General features: G+C 44.4%; 1 protein-coding gene across 1 annotated transcript in view; it reads left to right on the top strand.

The window, feature by feature from the left end:
- The window catches only part of LOC107122955 (histone deacetylase 9-like), a 190,922-nt gene that overhangs the window by 162,500 nt on the left and 7,689 nt on the right, over positions 1-20,733 (top strand). Inside the window, exon 12 of the mRNA XM_015426106.1 lies at positions 10,019-10,152. Coding sequence (XP_015281592.1) covers positions 10,019-10,152 — 134 coding nt within the window. The remainder of the gene's footprint in view (positions 1-10,018; positions 10,153-20,733) is intronic.

Genomic DNA, 20,733 nt, shown 5'->3' on the forward strand with positions numbered 1-20,733 from the left:
TTTGGAAAAATCTGGCTCATGGTTTCTGAATTATCCCCCTGTAACAAAAAAGAGTTCCTGGTGCTATCAAGGAAAAAACATGGAAACACACTATTTAGAGATGCTAAGAGAATAAGGAAGGTAGCATGGTATAGCCCGTCTCATCAGATTCAGAAGCTAAGCAGGGTTAGTACTTGGAAGGGAGGCCACCAAGGAAGACTTTGCAGAGGAAGGCAATGGCAAACTACCTCCACTTCTCACTTGCCTTGAAAGCCCCTTACTGGGGTCACCATAAGTGAGCTCTGACTTGACAGCAGTTTACACACACATACAATAAAATCAGGCATTATAAGAACCACAGCAATAGACAACAGCTGAATAAGGAAGTCAGTTGTTCCCAGGTGGCTGTTCCCAGACTCCTCACTATTCACAGATGCAGCCTAAATTCTTAGGAACAAAACACTAAATTTATTTCATGCCTATGAGCTTCTTATCTGCTTGATAGAATTCCCATTTCATTCACTTCATTCTCCTCCTATGGTCTCATAACCTGCAATTATTTATCACTATTGATATTTGGGGGAAGGGAGCGTCTACTTTTGGCCCATTTTTTCCTACCCCAAGTAGTTGTCTTAAATGAGAGACATGGATTTCAGCACAGGAGAGGGAAGGGCTAGAAACATGGAGGTTTCCATAGCTCTTTGTATGCATAAGGTTCCTAAGGTTCAATAAGTGGTCTCTCATACAGAAGGCCTAGGTAGCACCTTCACATAAGATTCTGGAAAGGTCCTTCCAGCCATAGGGTTGCCAGGTCCTACCTGGAAGCCAGTGGGGTGCTCTTGGGTCCTTTCTGGGGTCTTCTGTCACATGCGCTTGGCGCATAGGGCGCATCCGGACATAGGATGTTGCCCGGAAGTGACATTGCATCGCCAATGTCAGGGATGACACTCTAATTTTTGGGCAAAGCTCTATGGTCACTTCCAGGTTACATCATTGGTCCTTTCTGCACTAGACCTTAAATCCTGGTTCAACCCTGTCCCCGAACTTACATTCCACACTCCTCTCAAGTTCACCCCTGTAATTATCTCGGGGTATTTTTTGTTTCCACATTACATTGAAGTCACCCCAGTTTTGCCCCACACTTGTCTTGGGATAAATGGATGTTGTTGTAACCAGGGATAGATGCAAGGTATTGTGTTGCACATTGAACTCTGATAAAACCCGGGATGAGATCCGAGTGCAGAAAGGACCATTGTGTTGGTTTTGTTTTGTGGGTGGGGTTTTACCCACTGGTCATAGGCAGATTGAAGCCCTCAAAAGCAGGGGAACCCCTGCTGGGACCTGGAGGCTTGGAACCCTATCCAGCCATGATACATGGTACTAGGCTAGATGGGTCAAATCAGTGTAAGGCAGCTTCAAATGACCAAGTCAGCATTTTATATCCAACCCTCATATATTTTTAAACCTCTGTTTATATCATAAGACGTTTTTATTTGGTGCAGCTTTTGGTAGCTAAAGTTAAGTGGAAAGGGATGACATTTCGCTACATTTATTTTATCAGTTTTGTTTGCTGTTTTGCACATGTTAATGTATTGTTATTTGACTGGAGCCTTCAGAATAAGGTGCACTGTATTTTGGTTAACTAAGGCTGGAATCCTTTGCATGCTTCTTCTGGAGTAAGATCCATCAAAATGAGTGAAACATACTTCCAAGTGAAATTGAGTAGGATAGGCCTGAAACTATATGCATGTGTTTTCATTTATCTAAAAGGCAACCAAAAGGCACAAATCATTTTCTGTTTGTCCAACTGCAAGCCCTATCTGCAGGAGCTATATTGCCCTATGGCAACAAGACAAACGGCAAGCCTGGATAACACCGTTCGGTAGTCTGAGATAACTGAAGCTTGGATAATGAATGTACAGCTCTGTTTACTATGGATTTGTTAATATAGGCTACTATTTGGTAATTAAATATTAATTATTGAAAACAAATTACTGGTAAGACCAACAACCACATAATGGAATGATTTGTTCTATAAATGGTGACTTCCTGCAAAATATGTTTTAAAACCACTGTTATTTATTTAATGTACAATTACTGTCTAACACAATCAAAATTAAAAGCCGGCATGGAACATATAATTCAAAATGGTTACTGTGCTTTCTTTCCCAATGAGTTTTTTTTTAAGAGAAAAATACCATTTACTGGTCAAAGATCTATCTTTTATAATGAGGTATTTTAAGTCTTGGATTAATAGCTTGAGTTACGTGGAAAATATCTGTCAGAAGGATATTTGTAGTACTGATGGAACCTGCTGTGTGGTAACCTATTAAGATTTGGAGGTAGGGATTTGGATTTGGAGGTAGGGATGCCAAGCCTGTGCCCACATTCTCCAGGAACTGTTTGGGGGTGAGACCCAGGAGGAGGAAGCATCACAGATGCTTTGATGTCACTTCTGGATGAAAACCCCAATGCTCTAGGAATCTCCAAAACTCTATGGTAAATACTGTATAAATTTGGTCAGTTCCTAGAGAGTGGGGGCAGTGACATCAGATCCAGATGTTTACCAGGAAGTGATGTCAAAATATCAGCAGCAATGTCCACCCCATTTTTCTCTTAGTACTCACTGAAGCTAGGGAATACAACAGAGGGCAGGAGCAGGACTTTGCTGCCCTTGGCAGGCAACCGGCAACCCTGTATCTATATCTGCTTTATATCTACAGTAAATATACCTCCCCATCTGGGGTTTTGGCAGCATCTTTTTATTGTTGGTTTGCTTTACATTTTAATTAATTTGGCTTTTATAGGGATACTCTATTTTCTATGTTATTGCGTATTTTCTGAATTTATGCTGATACTACCTTTTATTTCATTATGAATTGCCTTGGAGAATCCTTTAGTTCAAAAAGTGGGCTACAAATACTTTAATAAAGAACAAAGGAAATATAGTCCCACTACTTGCCATAATATATTTTTTTCAAAATGCCTAGTTTTTGTGAACCCTTCCCACACACACACTCACATGCATGCACACACACTTGCTGAGGAAAAAAAACACACACACACACTTGCTGAGGAACCCCTGAACTTCTATCATAGGTATCTATTGCCTTGTAGATAGTTATGGGGCATGTTCCAGGGACATGTTCTCATGTGAGGCTCTCGTTTTTGACAGGAGGCATTGGGGCAAGAGCCATGGATCTGCTGTCCCATGTGGTTAGCCACTGAAAGGACACATCAGAATGTTCCTGGGCAGTGAAGAGTTACTGAATCCTGAAGTAACTCACTCCACCCAGGCGAGCTGTTGGATTTTCCTTCTCCAGGAGGAACTATGGCTTCCTGTGTAGCAGCATGTTGAGCTAGTGGAATGGACTATACCTCTTTAATGCTGCAGGGAAGGGATTATATCTTGCAAAATTCCATATCATTAATGATTGTATAGTTAATACTTCAGTGTAAGTGGGAAACCAGCGCTGTGTTAAGGGGCTGGGCTAAAACCTTTCCCCCGATGTCCCAGTTTTTATTGGGATGGAGTTTTTCTATCTAAGGGAGGAATTAAAATGTGATTCCCCACCGAAGTCCGAAATGATACAGCCTATTCTACCCCTCTCAATTGGTGAGGGACCATGGTTCAGTGGTAGAGTTCCTGCTTTGTACATAGAAGGTTGTACGTCTGATCCCCAGCATCTCCAGTTAGAGGATCACTTAGTAGATGATGTGAAAGACCTCTACTAGTGACCTTGGAGGGCTGCTGCCTGTCAGAATAGACAATAGTGACCTTAATAGACCAGTGGTTTGACTTAGTGTAAGGACGCTTTGTTTGTGTGTGTGTGTGTGCTTCTTACTTCATGCAGGTTTGTTGTGGTTTGACTTAGTGTAAGGACGCTTTGTGTGTGCGTGCGCTTCTTACTTCATGCAGGTTTGTAGCCCCTGGATCTTGGCTCTCACTCAATATTTGCCTGCAGCTCAGTTCTGATAGGCCAAACCCATAGAGATCAACTACTCTTCTGTCGTTTCATGGACACATTCATAATGATAGACCAGATTTTTTGGGGGGCACCTGGTTTGCCACTATTGATTTTCTAATCAAGGAACCCCTGTCAAGTTCTTAAGGACCTCCAGGGTTCCTTAGAACACCATTCAAAAACCACTGCATGGTTACTGGAGGTGTGGAACAAATGGGGGAGGGGAGAGTCCCAGTGGCCTATAAGTCAGGAGATTCTCTTCAGTGTTGGCTAGTTCCAGCCCAGTGCTGGAAAGGTGGACTATCATTTCATTCTTCTGTGGATGTATTTATTCAGGACACAGAGCCTGATGACTCAGGATGTTATGTAAAAACTGACCCAGTTAATTTTAGATGCTATTGTTGGAACCATATCAATGAAAATTAATCAAACGGTCATGAAAAGAACCACAAGGATAAAGTGCAGAACACTGGTGGGTGGGAAGACTCCTGGCAGTGGCCAGCACAAAAGGTTTAATGAGAGGAAAACGCATTCTCAAGCAAATTAGACTGTAATGGTATGATTAAATGGTAAACAATGGTTAAGTCCATGACTCCAGGATATGGAGAAAAGAACTCCTAAATTTGAAAAGGGATTCTTCTCCAATGTATACTGAACAGGCATCTCATTTCCAAGTCATTTCACATGGACTCTAAAACTCTGTCAATACAAGGAAGTATAAGGCCTGCAGTAGTAAAAGGTCCCAGAAAGAAACAGGAAATAGAAAATGAGAAATCCCTGAGGGCAAGAAGCAGCGCACATGTAGGCAGAGGGAGGGAAACAGTGGGGCACTAGACCATGCCTTGTGTGGTTTAGTAGTGGAGGACTGGGATATTAACAGAGCCCACCAGAATGCTGAACCAAGCCATCCCTGCCAGAACCACCGAGACTGCTTGGCTCAGGCCTGGTCTGCAGGATTTACAGGTTAGGCATGACTGTTACCTCCCACCTACAAGAGGTTACAGTTGACAAGCCACTGGGTCAGTCTTAGCCAAGAGGTCCCCTGTGGAACTGGAAGTGCTATTTGGGCTTGGGGGCTGCCAGTCTCTGGGGCAGTGGCCTACTGGAAAGTTTCTCAGTCAGTTAAAGGGCCACTTGGTCCCATCCATTAGCTTGACGATTAATTTACTAATGAAGAGATTTAGTTGACTGAAACGATACTAAAAATTATTTCTTATTAGTTAATACACTATTAGGTGTTGTATAGAATTTTTTAAAATAATCCTGCCAACTCCATAAGCTTACAAACTAAATAAATCAACATTTCCAAATCCCCTTTCTCTATCAAAGCATAAAAGTGGGAGCAGAAAGTTTGGTGGTGTATAATCACAGATCATTGCCCTCTTTTATCAACTAGATAGCTTGAGTTAAAACTTATTAATCAACTTAATTAATTGCCTTAAAGATCTGTTAGGGATTTCTGTGGGCAGAAATATTAGTAGACATAGCAGAAAGTCATTGGGTAAGTCATTTACTTGCTTGGGTTCTAATATAATCCTACTTTTTCTTGAGCAGCTCAATGAAATGAATGGGACTAATTCAGAGTAACAGTGGCCTTAAATACAGAAATGGCTTGAACTGCATTGCCAAACCTAGGCACTCACACCAGATAGCTAGTTGTAAAGGGTGTCTAAGGCTAAACTGAGAATTCATTTTCATCCTGAGCCATTTCAATTCATAGCAAGTGCCATCTTGTTTTAAATCTTCCACCTCCTTTATTATTGAGTACATGCCACCAATGCTCCCTCTAACCTGTGGAGTCTTGTGAGAAAAATTCTACTTTGTGAGCTACTGGCATTAAAGTTGTCAGTGAGCAATTTGGCTACTGCATAAACTAGTTTGCTCTGGACCCATCCTTCCTGAGCTAAGACAAAAATGTGTGAGCTGGAAGCTACAAAACTGTGAGCTAGCTCACACTAACTCAGCTTAGAGGGAACACGGCATGCCACCTCCTTTAATACATTTTTATTCCTCCTTTCATCCAAGAAGCTCAGAACAGTGTATGTCATTCTCCCCTGCTCTATCTTATTATCACATGGACCCTATGAACATAGATTAGATTGAGAGGCAGTATCTGGCCCAAAGTTATCTAGGGAGCTTCGTGGCAGGGTGAGGATTTGAACCTGGATTTCCCCATCCTAGTCTGACACTCTAAGCACTTTATCACACTGGTTCTCTATTTATATTATGCCATATTCAAATGAAAGCAGGTTTAGTGAAGCCATGGTCAAAACAGGCACAATGGCTTCTGAATGGCTTGGACCTGGATATGGTCTTAGTTTCTGAAGTCTTGTACTCAGAAGGTGAGGGAGATAAAGACCCTGTCCATACTTAAAGCCCAATCTGATGGTAAATAATTGCTTTGAAGAAAACCTGATTCTTCTCCTCACAGTACTCCTCTATTTATTCATTATTTGGCACACCTTGAAGCCTATCTGAAGCCATACGTATCTGGAATTTGTATTCCAATTGTTTTGCTATTTTTCATTACCAGGAGATGTCCTTTAGGAAGCTAATATCTTTTGAGGGTTGTTGGAATTTGCAGGATCCAAACCTTTCTTAAGAATTTCCATCACAAACTGCTGAGAAGCTGATAGTTAAAGTAATTTCCATCTGTACTGCAAAGCCTTCTAGTGTACCTTGTACAATTAGGCTGAGGAAAGCCTCTAGTCTATCATCATTCTGGTAACTTGTAATGTTACTAATAACAGCATTTTTCTACTGGGAAAATTGTGGTTGCTGTGTAAGCATCATCCAGGAGAAAATTTAAGCTTGGACTCATCCAGTTCATCAAAGAACTTTTCATTTCAGTGGCTTGGGATATGTGAAGAACAGTATTCCTGAGCATGTTCAGGGTGTCTTTCCATTGAGTAACCAAATGAGAAGACCATCTCCATACATCTAAGATTATGATACAGAGCTTCCAGATGTTATGGCTTACACAAAAGACTTGGCAGCTGTCCTTTTAAAACGAACATTTGGCATCATCTCCTGAGCAAGTAGCAAATATTCCACACTGATATTCCTGGAAGCACCAGCAAGTAGATTGCTTTCAATTGAAAGGGTGAAAATAAGGCTCTATCATTTATTCACATTTATTCTGATTTGTCCAGGAAATTTGTAATTTGTGGTGCCTTTCACGAGGAATATATCTCACTGGTCTTGCTGGGAAGATGTTCCCCCCTTTTTATTTACCACAGCTGTCAGAAACTTAATTCCATACGCTTCCCTTCCATTGATGTCATCAGTAAAGCTTGTGGCTGAGAATGGGCACAGCTAACTCCTGAAAAATGTCACCAGCCTCCACTGCAGTGGACAGTTTGGTGGTTTGAAAAGAAGACTCTCAGTTGATCCTGCATTACCAGTGGGAAAGTGGGATTCTCTGCAAACCTTTTGCCCAGTGCAATAGCTGGACTTTTATCTCAGTGTCATCATAGCTTTCCATAACTTTTATGCCCAAAAGTCTCACTACGTCCTTGATACATCATAAATAGCAGTAGGGAGAAACTACAGTGGAAATTCTGTAAAGTTGCTCTTAGAAACATACATTATTCAGAGTATGCCTTTAATGCCCTTTGTATGATGTAATAAAATTTCGGAATGCAAACAAGAGATTGGATTGAGGTAGATTTTCCATTTCTAACAGAAGCAGCTTAAAATAATGAATTAAAATATTAAAATATCATTAAATTTCTTACTAAGCTTTATAGCTTAGTAAGTATATGAGAGCCAATAGGAACATTAAATTTCTTACTAAGCTTTATAGCTAAGCTATGAGAGCCAATAGGGAGTAATCCTATGCAGATCCACTCAGAAGCAAGGCCAGTTTTATTCTGTGGGACTTACGACCAGAAAAGTGTTCTTAGGATTGCCACACTTTCCTGGGAGGAACATAGGACTTACGTCTGAGTAGAGCTCCCTAGATTCATTCTCTTAGTCATTCCTTTCTTGCTGTGCAGCAAAGACAAGTTTCAGTGTGTCCTGTGCAATATCGTTCATCATGGATGAATAGATGGAAATATATCCTCAAGGTAGAAGAAAGTGGAAATTGGCTAAATATCAGGGGTTACTCACGTGACATTCCTTCCTTGCTTTTTTATTAGCCTGACTAAATTAAGTCTTTTGCAGACTTTAAAAAAAATTCCACATGGGAAAATTAAGATTATATGACAGAATTAAGTAATTTTTTATTAACCTGTATGTAATTTCTAAGTAGTAAAACAGTGAAATTAGCAAAATGGAAAGCTGGTTCTGAAATATTTTAAAAGTGGAATGAGTAAATAGCATTTCTTCCAACAGATGGGGTAAGTAGTGCCCCTCCCCAGGTCTGCATTAGGTCTAGAGTGATTACATTTGAAAATAAATGATGCAAACTTAAGTATAAGCAGTGAAATGACCAAGTTTGCAGATGGCGTGAAACTATTTAGGATGATAACAACCAAACAGGCTGTGAAGAGCTCCAAGAAGATCTCTCCAGACTAGGTGAGGAGGCAACAACATCACAAATAACATTTGACATAAGTAGCTGTAGAGTTGTGCATGTTAAAGCAAAAAACCCTAGCTATACACATACACCAGTGAGACTTAAACTGATGATGATTAACCAGGAATGAAACCTTGGAGTCTTGAAAAGATCTGTTCAGTGAGTAGCTATGGTGAAACAGACAAATTCCACGCTAGGGACTATAAGGAAATGGATTGAAAATAAATCTGCAATATTTTAATGTCACGTTTGGAATATTGTGCACCAGTTCTCAAAATGGATATCATCAACTTACAAAATATGCAGGAAATGATTAAGGAATTAGGACACTTTCTCTGTGAAGAACAATTAAAGTGTGTGTGTGTGGGGGGGGGTTACTGTAGGAAAAAAGACAACTAAGGTGTGAGTACCTGTACTACTTTTCTTTTTCTTTTTTTCTCCTTTTAGTGAAATTTGTGCCACTCAAAGAACTTCATGGGCAGCACTAGACTGTTCAGAACAGATAGAAGGAAGGCCTTTTTATATAATATCATTATACAGAATTAATCTTTGTACATATATGGAATTCATGGAATTCACTACCACCACTTTTGGTGATGGCTCTCAAGGTGGAATAGACAAAGTCATGGAAGATAAAATGGCTATTATCCAAAATGGCTACATGAAGCCTCCATGTTCAGTACCAGTATTCCACTGAACAGCTGAAGCTGGGGCATAAAAATGAAGGACAATTGTAATCATGCCCTGCTTCCTGAGGACATTTGGCTGACCAATGTGGGGGAAAGGGACTAGACAGACCCTATTATAATACGGCTGTTCACAGGGCTCTTTTGTAGCAGGAACTCCTTTGCATATTAGGCGACACACCCCTAATGTAGCCAATCCCCCAAGAGCTTACAGAGTTCTTCATACAGGGATACTGTAAACTCTTGGAGGATTGGCTACATTAGGGGTTTGTCGCCTAATATGCAAAGGAGTTCCTGCTACAAAAAGAGCCCTTGTTCATATGTTGTTAAGTTCCAGAGGCCTCTGGTTGGTTGACAAGGGTGATGCTCCAGCACTGATTATTGGCATGTATCCAGCCATGCAGTTCCTCCAACAGAATGGCATTTTCATTTGCAGAAGATATACTGGTGATTTACACCTATTCCCCCTCCCACTATAGAGCCACACTTTACCCCATACTGTTCCTGAGGATCTGCTGTCACCCTAGAACAAAACTGGGAGGTGGCTTAATGGGCTATAACAGGAAGTGGAAGCAGGAAGGTCCCAATGCATAAAGTCTACAGATGGTTGAGTACATGTCATTACAACCCTAATTCTGCAAACTCAGACATTCTCATCTTCTGATGCTGCTACAGTATTGAGATTCTACAGGGTTTTGTTGTTGTTGCTTTTTTCCCCTACTTGGTGGCACACCATCAATCTTAGATTGTGACAAAAGTAATTGTGTAACTGCAGTGATGCTACTACTTCCCATTATACCATAACATACAGCATGTACTTTGTGATAATCTAATATGATAATCTATATCTTTTATTGGTACTCCAGGTTTCGGTCACCTTATCAAACAGTTGTTGACGCTAGCGAATGGTCGCATGGTGCTGGCCCTGGAGGGAGGCCATGACCTTACCGCCATCTGTGATGCATCAGAAGCCTGTCTAAATGCTCTGCTAGGAAATGAGGTAACACATCTATCAAAAAATTGAGGAGACAATATCATGTTCTTGGATATTTCAATACCATGACGGATTAATAAGTGATATGAACAAGTGCTCATGTGGGGAGGGTCCTCTTATATGGCATCAGGAAGGATGAGAGCATTAGTGTAAAGTAGTGTCAAGTGGTGGCTTGTGGCAACCCCAGTCAAGGGCTTTCAAGGCAAGTGGTTTGCCTTTGCCTTCCTCTGCAGAGTCTTTCTTGGTGGTTTCTCTTGGGCTATACTATGTCACCTTCCCTCTCAAGAGAGACATAAGTCCCGGGTCCTGGCCAAACTGCGCATGCTCAGACATGCACAGTTTGGCAGCCTCCCGTGGCTTCCTCCCCGGTCTCCTAGGCATCTGATCGTGCTGGGGAGCAATTGCACAGCGGCTCATGGGATCTGTATGATCCCGCTGCCACCTGCCTATTTTGGTGTGGCTTTTAAAGCCGCACTTTGCCCGTTCTTTTTGTCCCTCGTGTGGCAGGGACCATAGTGGCAGCAAACCTATGTCTTTTAGCACAGGTTGACTTGAACAGCTGCAAAGTGGGGGTGGAATTAATAATCGTAATTTCACAAATATGTGTGGCAGCAACGTCTTCTGGTTCCTCATTCTCACTGCAGCACTTCCAAATCATAACTTTTTCTCAAGGCCCCATAACCATCAAGACTATCATTTTGGAAGCTGCAGAGGGTTACATACGGAAGGAGGAAAGATCCATTCCACAAACTCCTTTCATTCACATTTCATTGGCTTCAACCTGTCATCAAAACCCAACAGACCGCTCCAAGACCTCGTCTTCCAATGGTTTGTTTCATTCAGAGCCAGCTATTTTAGAAGTGCATTTCAATGAATAGTCACCAAAAATGGTTAAATTGAGTTGCCAATTATGATAATTTGAAGATACAAGTCTCTCCAAGTGATTAATAGGGTAATTAGAACTTATTTTATGGCAATTCCCTTTTCCAAATAGTGCTAGCATAGCACTTGCCTTCCTCAAAAAACATTGGCAAGGCCAACTTTGCTTCTCATCACGGCACATGCAATTGAACTCAAATTAGGAAGGTCAGGAAAGGCCTTTGTAAGGCACTCTGCAGTTTGTCAGATGTATTTATTCATGTGCTGAGGATTAGAATTCATAAACATGAATGCAGGGGGCTTTGGAACACTTTTACTTAGGTTTTGTTGTTCTTGGCTGAAACCTGTCAATGCAAGATGTTGCTCCATCCATGCTACTATCAGCACATACACACACAGTCGACAAAACAGGCAACTGTAAAACAAGCAGTGACTTCCAGCATTCACGGGGAACCAGTCAGTGGAAGATGTAATGTCAGAGGCTTAGCAGTGAGGAGAGCTTGTTCAAATTAATTTGTCTCAGGAATCCCTGGAAGGAAAACACCCTAACACCCTAAACAGATGAAACAAATGCCAAAAAGAGTAATTGGCTGCTGCACAAAAGTTAACCATTTAGCAAGATGCATTTTGTTTCCCTCAATAAATACCCCAGAGGAAGCTGTGCAAATAAAGCAGTCTTGCATGGTATTGCTGCTAACCAGAAAGGATCATCTGTTCTGCTGAAGAATGAAGCATCATATATATTCTACTTATTCTTTAATGCGTTCACAGTCTTATAGAACAAGTTCCAAATATACTGGATGTCCCCAGCACAAATGGAAAGTTCACATGATAAGAACCTTCTGCAGCATCCTGCAAGATTCTTTGGTACACCCCCCATTTTCTTGTGGAGCTAACCATCTATGTGCTGTCCTGCCATGATGGATGCACTTCAGTTGCATGGCCACAGGTGATTGCCTGGCACAATCCAATCAGTCCCGTTTCTCTTGAATCTTCTGCCTCAGTTCTAAATATATTTGACTTGGAAGTATGTCCTGCTAATTTCACTGTATTTGATTTCCAAGTGTGTGTGCTTTGGATCACAGCCCAAATTTGGAAATTACACGGAAACCTAACTTGAATCCAAGTCACACTTACTTGCATTCCAGTGAAACCAACGGGACCTACTTCTAAGTGTAAACTTTTGTAAATTTCAGTATAAAACTGAGAATCAACGGTATGTCTCCAGAAAAAGGCCGGTATCAATTTATCATCACTTTTTATAAATGATATGTTGTGGCTATCTAGATATCCAAGTCCAGTTCTTCTTCTTCTTCTTCGATTGTTGTCAATGCATAGGAACCAGTGACTCTTTAAAAGAAAATACTAATCAGAAATCTCTTTCCTACTTCCACACTGTGGGTAGCCTCTTAAGAAGGAAATCCTCTTGAGAGGTGTGAAAAGATTAAGCAGTGGGATCTCCCCCTCCCCCAACTAAAATAAAAATACCAAAATCCTTAATTCGGGTATCAAAAGAAAAGTGAGGTTAAGCTGCTGCAAAATATCCCTGAAGCGTTCTGTTAGTGATTTTAGAACACATCCATTATGCAGACACCTGTCAAAACAAAAGAAGTGATGGGTTCAGCTAATAAGAAAAAAAAATATTGCTTCCAACCCAACAAGTTGTTCAGATTATCATACATCTTTATGCAGCAATTTGAGAATCCCAATTTAATGGAAGGGCAATTTTTCATGGTAGCCTTTAAATTAACCTGTCGAAATTTATCATCATACACTAATCTGTTCTTTTATTTCTTAAAGAAATACCTATAACAAGACTACAGGGTACCTTTCATTGGGGCAAACTGTAATCTAAATGTTGAAGACTGGAGGTCAACCATGGACAGAATCGTTTCCCTAATTCTAGAATGCACTTTTTTGGAAGTAAGTTGAATCAAAACAACTGGGTTTACTTCCAACTAAATCATGTTTAAAGACAGCATGCAAGGAATGAAACAAGACATGAGATCCATGTTTGCATTCGCTGACATGTGTGGGCTTTGGAAGCCTAGAACAAAAATGCAGTCCTGCTTGGGGATGAGAACTGGATGTACTTGGGGTGGGTGGGGGAGCTAATCAGCTTACTAAAGGAAGTGTCAGTTTTACCTTCTCTTAATATCTGTGGCATATCTCAGTGGCAGAGTATGTGATCTACATGCTTCAAGCCCTTATTCAATCCCCACACCTCCAAAAAAAATTTTTAAACCCTCTCAGATGACAGAAGGATCCCTGTCTGAAACACCGGACAGCCAGTGCTGGGCAGAGATGACAGTACTGGACTAGTAGTGCAATCGTATGCAAAGCCACTCCTGTCTCAGCTGGTTGATTTTAGTGAGCTTAGACTAGCGCAACTCTGCATAGGACTGATGTTCCACCCAAGATAACAGGTTCTAGCTGTTCATTCATTCTCCATCCATCTTTTCCATTTGGTCTAAGAATTTTATGTCTCCGTGATATGGCAGTGCGTGTTTGTTTCTGGAGGAGGAGGAGGATTTTTTATATCCTGCTTTCCTCTAACTTAAAGAGTCCAAAGCAGCTTACAATTGCCTTCCTCTCCCCACAACATTCACCTTGTTGGGAAGGTAGGGCTGAGAGAGTTCCGAGAGAACTGTGACTGACCCAAGGTCACCCAGCAGGCTTCATGTGGAGGAGTGGGGAATCAAACCCAGCTCTCCAGATTAGAGTCCACCGCTCTTAACCACTACACCACACTGTGTCTCAGCCTATGGCAACCTTTACCTGGTTGTGTGGAAGTGCCACTTCTTGGCAAATCCTTTGCTCATACATACAGATTTCTCAGGAAACAAAGATGAGAAAGCATCATAGGTCAACTGGGTTAGCTTGGAAAAATATTAGTTAGTGTGTCCTTTCAAATACATCCATCAAATGGCTTTGCTGCTCCTGCACTGACCTTAGTCAGTTGTTTGTGTAAAATTCTTTTATAAAGATGTATTTCCAGCTCTTCTGCAGTTTTTGCACTCTTTGGCTCCAGGGCTAATAGAATGCCAAGAAGTGTGGGAGTGAAGGTGACGGTGTGATGTCTGTCAGTGGTAGAGTGATTCCTTTTGTTCGTTGGCTGCCGGGTCTCATGATATTTTCCAGGGACAACCTCTTGTCTATTTAGTTTAATGATAAAAAAATGGATTGCAGCCATCAGAAATTATTCTCCTTGATGTCAAGTGTCCCCCCCAAAGACATGGTTTGTTACAAACCACTGACTTTTATTCTGTAACAGTGTTTTCATAACAATGGTGCATCTGGGTCAAATGGGGTGTAAGTGCAATGATCCTACTTTCGGAGCCTGATGAGGTTTTACTGACATGGAACAGAAGCTGACAGAAGAACAAAGGTCATCCCTCAGATTCTAAAAAGTTTTTTTGGGGGGTTATAGGAGAAAACTTGAAATAGAATTCTAGAGCTGTGTCATAAGAACATAAGAACATAAGAGATGCTAATGTTGGATCAGGCCAAAGGCCCATCCAGTCCAACACTCTGTATCACACAGTGGCCAGAAATACCAGTGCCATCAGGAGGTCCACCAGTGAGGCCAGGACATTATCATCCCTTCACCCTCAACCTGGATCCTTAGGCCTCACTCCACATTTGTCCTGCAGATTATTTCAGACTATCATATAATATTCAGGTGATCTTGTGCAGCAGACAGGGAGCAGGAGTGAGCAAGTGTCTCATGCTCAGCGTTCTGTCACAACACTTTGGGTTGGACCCCGTGAATCCATTCCACTGGATCTGATGTCTGTCTTCTGCTAAGTCTTCAAGAGAGAATTACTTTCTCCAGAGGTTGACTTCCCAGGGTTGACTCGGGGTCGGAAGGGGATGCAATAGACCGGGGGGTTTCCCTGGCCGAGGTTTACTCATAGCGCAGACTTGGCATGATTGAACGAACGAAGATAGGTCCTTGTGCATATGGGGCCTCCAAAACTGCCGTTGAAGCAGTTGCAGGGATTTAACAAACCACGAATGTCCTGATAGTTTGGAGCCATGCACTGCCTGCAACACCTCCCCCCTGAGGGAGAGAGGAACGAACATCTTATGGCCCCAGTACAAACAGCCATTTTTCCGTAGTTCAAAATCCCCCTCCGCATCCATAATGGCTTTAATCTCCTCCGAAAAAGCGGAGGTGAATTTACTGTGCCAAGACTCTTTTTCCCCCTTGCCCGCCCCAGTAGGTCCCTTTGGAGGGGGCACAGGGGGTGGAGCAGCCAAGCGAGCTTGCTTGCGCTTCGTCACCACTCCACCCAACTGTGAGGGCATGAACATCGAGTCCAGGACAACCTCCCATTGGCTCTCGTGTTGGGGAAGGCGGGACAGGGCGTCAGCCAACGAGTTAGCCGACCCTGGGAAATGGTGCAAAGTGAATTGAAACTTGGAAAAGAAATCAGCCCATCAGAGTTGTTTGGCGTTGAGGCACCAGGGTGTTTTGAGAGTCTCAAGGTTCTTGTGGTCTGTCCATACCTCAAACGGGACCCTTGCCCCCTCCAGCCAATGCCTCCAGGTGGATAGGGCAAGCGTTATCGCCCCCGTCTCCTTTTCCCAAACTGACTAGTTACGTTCAGTGTCATTGAATTTTTTGGAGACGTAAGCTAAGGGGTGCAACACGCCATCCTCCCCCTCCTGTAATATTGCCCCTCCCATAGCAACATCAGACACATCAGTTTGTACAATAAACTTTTTCGTTTCATCGGGGTGGGCGAGCACCAGTTCTGAGGTGAATAAGGCCTTTAGGCAGTCAAACACGTCTTGGCACTCATTGCTCCACGGGAGCGTGGCGCCCGGCTTTGTTGCCTCCGGGCCCTTCCCCTTAGTTTTTAGGAGATCTGCGAGGGGTAAGCTGACCTGGACAAAGTTGGGTAGAAAAGTTCTGTAAAAGTTCGCAAAACTGAGGAAGGATACCTCCCAACCCACCACATCTTTTACCTTCCCCGAGTCCATGCTCAGGCCCCGGTCAGAGATCTGATACCCCAAGAAGTCATGTTCCGTTTTGTGAAATTCACATTTGGACAGCTTGGCGAACAGTTTGTGCTTGTGCAACGTGGTTAAGACCTCCCGTACCAATTTCACGTGGGAAGGCAGGTCGGGGGAGTACAGCAATATATTATCAAGGTAAACAAGCACCCCCTTGAACAAATGTTTCTGTAAGACTTCATTTATTAAGTTCATGAAGACCCCCAGGGCCCCCTGAAGGCCGAAAGGCATCACCCAGTATTCGAATTGACCCAGGGGGGTGTTGAAAGCGGTTTTATGTTCGTCCCCTTCCCTGATGCGCACCCGAAAGTAGGCATCTCAAAGGTCTAGTTTGGAGAATGTTTTCCCTTTGGCCGCTTCCGTGAGCAAGTCTTTAATCAAAGGCATGGGATAGGCGTTAGTAGACGACACTGCATTTAAGCCCCAGTAATCCGTGCAGAGTCTTAGGGGCCCCCCCCATCCTTTTTCTTTCGGAATAACACTGGGGCCACAAAGGGGGATGAAGCCGGTCAGATGAACCCTCTGGCTAAGTCCTTCTCGATAAATTTACGCAGTTCTTCCTTTTCAGCCGGTCCCATTGCATAAATGCGCCCCTTTGGTAATTTCTGCCCCGGCAATAGTTCAATGCTACAGTCTGAATGTCGGTGAGGAGGGAGCTCATCTGCTTCTTCCTCCTCAAACCCTCTAGCCAATTCTCGATACTCGGGGGGAATGGTTAATAACTCCTCCTGAGCCAGGCACACACGAGGCCCCTCCACGATGGGCGGTGGGCCCCAGTCCGGGTCCCACCAGTGGCTCTGGCACTTTGGAGAAATGAATTGTACTTTCCCTTCATCTCACAAGATGTATGGGTCATGTCCGTGCAACCATGGGGCCCCGAGGACTAAGGGGAACCTGGCGGTTGAAGTGATCACGAATCCTCTATTCTCCCAGTGTTCCCCAGCCCCAATCCGCAACAGCACTGTCTCATACTCACACGAGTCTTTCATTGCAGAGCCGTCAATTTGGGTGAATATCAGGGGGTCTTTTAATTTCACCACCCTAGCCTCCAATCCCGTAACTAGGGAGGGGTTGATAAGGTCCCTCCCGCACCCCGAGTCAATTAGGGCTCTCATCCTTATATGCGTGCCAAGGCATATCAAAGTCACAGTTACCAGAAAGAGGGGGGGGAAACTGCTCAACACATTAGGCGCCTCTGGGATCGGGCCCTGCTGCTCCGCGCCTCTTACAGCAGGACCAATCCGTTTCCCGCCGGCTCAGGGTCCTCTCCGCTGGATTCTGCCTCCCCTTCCTCGGGAGCCGCTTGCAACGCTTTGGCATATTTTGGCTTCCCAGTCGCCTTCTTTGCTGGTGTGGTGGGTCGCACTTGGGTTGATTCAATGGGCCCCTGTTTCACGGGCCCCGATCTGCCGCAATCAGCCGCAAAGTGGCCCCGCTCCCCACAATTCAGGCAAAGCCCCTGCCTCATGCGCTGCTCCCGATTCGACTCCACTGGCCGTGGTGCTTTCCCTTTTGTTGGTTGAGGGGTCGGCTGACCCCCTGCCATCGCGATGTCCAGCCGAAGGGTTTGCAGGCGGGTTTCTGCGCTCTCTGCCTCTTGCATCCAGGCTAGGAGGGACACCGGATTGACTGCTCTCATGACCGTCTCTCTAATCTCCGGGTTCAATCCCACTCGGTATAGTTCCGCCAACACCGGATCCGGCCAAGATTGCACTTTGGCCACGTGGAGCTTGAACTCTGATGAGTATTCCTTCACCAATCGCCTACCCTGTTTAAGGGTTCGTAGGAACGCCCTCACTTTGGGCCCAGCGTTCCGGTCTTCAAATTGGGCTTGCAACGCCCTCATAAAAGCATCCAGATTAGTCAATTCTGGGCCCTGGGCATTGTGCAACCCCACATACAAAGCTGCCGGTGGTCCCCAGAGCCGTGCTGCCACCACCTCCATGTGGCTGCTGTCATCAGGGAACAGGTGACCTGACCTCTCCACAAACTTCATCACTTGGACCACGAAGTACAAGAGTTCTTCTGGGTTCCCATAGAAGGTGGCTTTGATGAGGTCTTTTGGGCGTGGGGGCATCCGTTCTCTCGGACTGACCGGACATGGCGCTGGAGCTGGGACTGCGGGTGGCCCCGGTTGTGGGACATCCCCTGACTGGGGCACCTGCTGAGGTGGGGCCTGCGGTCCTGCTGGGACCACTGGTGACCCTGCAGGGACCACTGGTCGGGCATCCCTCTCCTCTCGGATGGTTTGGACCACCAGCTGCGGGATCGCCTGGATGACCTCCTCCAGCGTCTGCTGCATCTGCCTTCTCTCCCGATCTGCCACCTCCATCCTCTGGGCCAGTTCCAGCCCCTCATCTGGAGACACCTGGCCACTTCTCAGCTTCTTCCTCTCTGTCACCCACGCCCCAGGCAATGGTTCAAACTGGGCCCCGAATGGGGGGAAGCCACTCCCCGTAGAAAAGCCCTGGTTGAACCGGCTGTCTCTCAGTGGCCCTTGCATGAGCATATAAGTCTCCGCCGTCGAGTCCGGGTGAAACTGGCCCTAGCTGGAACTTGGTCTGTATCCACGGCTGGGCAGCTGCCTCAGCCCCGTCGGGGTCAGGAACACCAAAGTCGATGTCGTCTTAGGTACGGCTCCCGCGCCAGTTGCCGTAACCGGCGGTGTCGTAGTCACTGGCACCGTCAACTGGGTCGTTGGGGTACCCCCACTGGTCGTGGCAGGAGCCAGGACTCCCTGGGAGTCGTCCCTATCAGGAATCGGTTTCTCCTCTCCGTCGTTCATCTCGGTTATGGAGAGATGCGCAGAGATAGAGAATGGAGGATTCTTAACAGAATGTCAGAATGCACAGCTAACTACTAAGTACACGCATTCAGGAACAGTTATACTTTTATTGCAAAGCTATAGATGCAGTAACACAGGCACTGTTAAGAATGGCGGCAACCCATTGAACATAATAGGATATAGGGCATTTGTACGCACCCCCCCATGGCATGGGCCAATTAGCTACCCTCCCGCGCGCGGGACCAGCTAGGAAATCGTTAGGTGGCGAAAGCTGGGAAGCAGTAGTCTCTCACGGTACATATGAGACTTCCAGACAATACATCCTCCTCCAGCACATCTGTAGCGATAAGCATTTCAGCACAGGCAGAGCAACAGAGAAAGGAATGCAAGAGCAATTACCAAGACACAGAATGAACTCCCCAACCCCCATGGCAGCATAGCTGACAGGGTAGTGAAGGACGGGGTATAAATCCAATCTCTTCTCTTCTTCTATGTAAAGTCACTGGGAGAGGTCATCTGGAGATGTGGACTGAGCTGCTAGCAATATGCAGATGACACACAGCTCTGTCTCATGCTACCAGCAGATCCCAGGGAGGATGTAGAAACTGTGAACAGGTGCCTGGAGACAGATTTGGAATGGATGAGGGTTAACAACCTGAAACTTAATCCTGACAAAACAGAAGTACTACCGGTATGGGGTGAATGTCTGACCCAAGAAATAGGTTATATGGTTGCACTCCCCCTAAAGGAACAGGTTTTCAGCTTGGGGGTACTCCTGGACCTGGGCCTCCTGGAGGATATACAGGTGGCAGTAGTGGCCAGGGGTGCCTTTTACCAGCTTTGGCTGGTAAGCCAGCTGCAGCCCTTCCTAGGCAGAAAAGATTTTACTACTGTGGTGCATGCCATGGTAACATCTAGATTAGTTACTGCAATGCACTCTACATGGGATTGCCCTTGAAGACTGGAAAGCTACAGTTGGTACAGAATGCTGCAGTCAGAATATAACTGGAATGGGTTGTAGGGACCATATCACTCCAGTCTTGTTTTATCTACACTGTCTTGCAGCTTGCTTCTGGGCTCAATGCGAGGTGTTGGTATTGACCTTTAAAGCCCTTTATGGCATACAGCAGCATACACTAAGCAAATCCTTATTTGTATTCCTACTAGCGATGGGTATGAACCAGCTGATGAATTCATCATGAATTCTGGCTGGTTCATGGTTCATGAAGCGATGTTCATGAACCGAAGAACAACCATGAACGTCCATTAATTTTGATGCAGTTAGCGGTGGTTCATGGCGGTGCATGAAAAACAGCTGAGCTGAGTTTGGTTTAAATGGCTCAGAGCCATTTAAACTCCTGCTTTGTGCTCCCTGTGAAAAGCTACAAGAGAGCTGTTTGTAAACCCCTGCTTTCTGCTCCCTGAGGCTTTTCACTGGGAGTAGAAAGCAGGGTTTAAATAGCTCAGAGCCATTTAAACAAAACAGCTGAGTGGCTTGGCTGTTTGGAAATCCCTGCTTTCTACTCCCAGTGAAAAGCCTCAGGGAGCAGAAACAGGGATTTAAAATTTAAATGGCTCGTGAACCAATGCGAACTGGTTCAGTTAGTGAACCAGTGTATCAGTTTGTTCTTTGGTTCATGGTTCGGCCACAAACCATGAACCAAACCACAAAAATGTGGTTCATGCCCATCCCTAATTCCTACAGTCCTGGGAATAAAATCTGCGGAAGATTATTAAATTCCTGAATGAATGTGGGTTACTGTGTGTCTGGTCACAGTGGTAGGATCCATATGTCATTGGATATTGTGCTGTTGTAATCATTCATCTCTTGGATTTTTCCATCTGGAAAGAAAAATCTAGGAAGTGATTGAATAGCACAATCTGTAATGACACATGGATCT

This window comes from Gekko japonicus, unplaced genomic scaffold (genome assembly GCF_001447785.1).
Source record: "Gekko japonicus isolate JY-2015 unplaced genomic scaffold, Gekko_japonicus_V1.1 scaffold77, whole genome shotgun sequence".
NCBI classification, from domain to species: Eukaryota; Metazoa; Chordata; class Lepidosauria; order Squamata; family Gekkonidae; genus Gekko; species Gekko japonicus.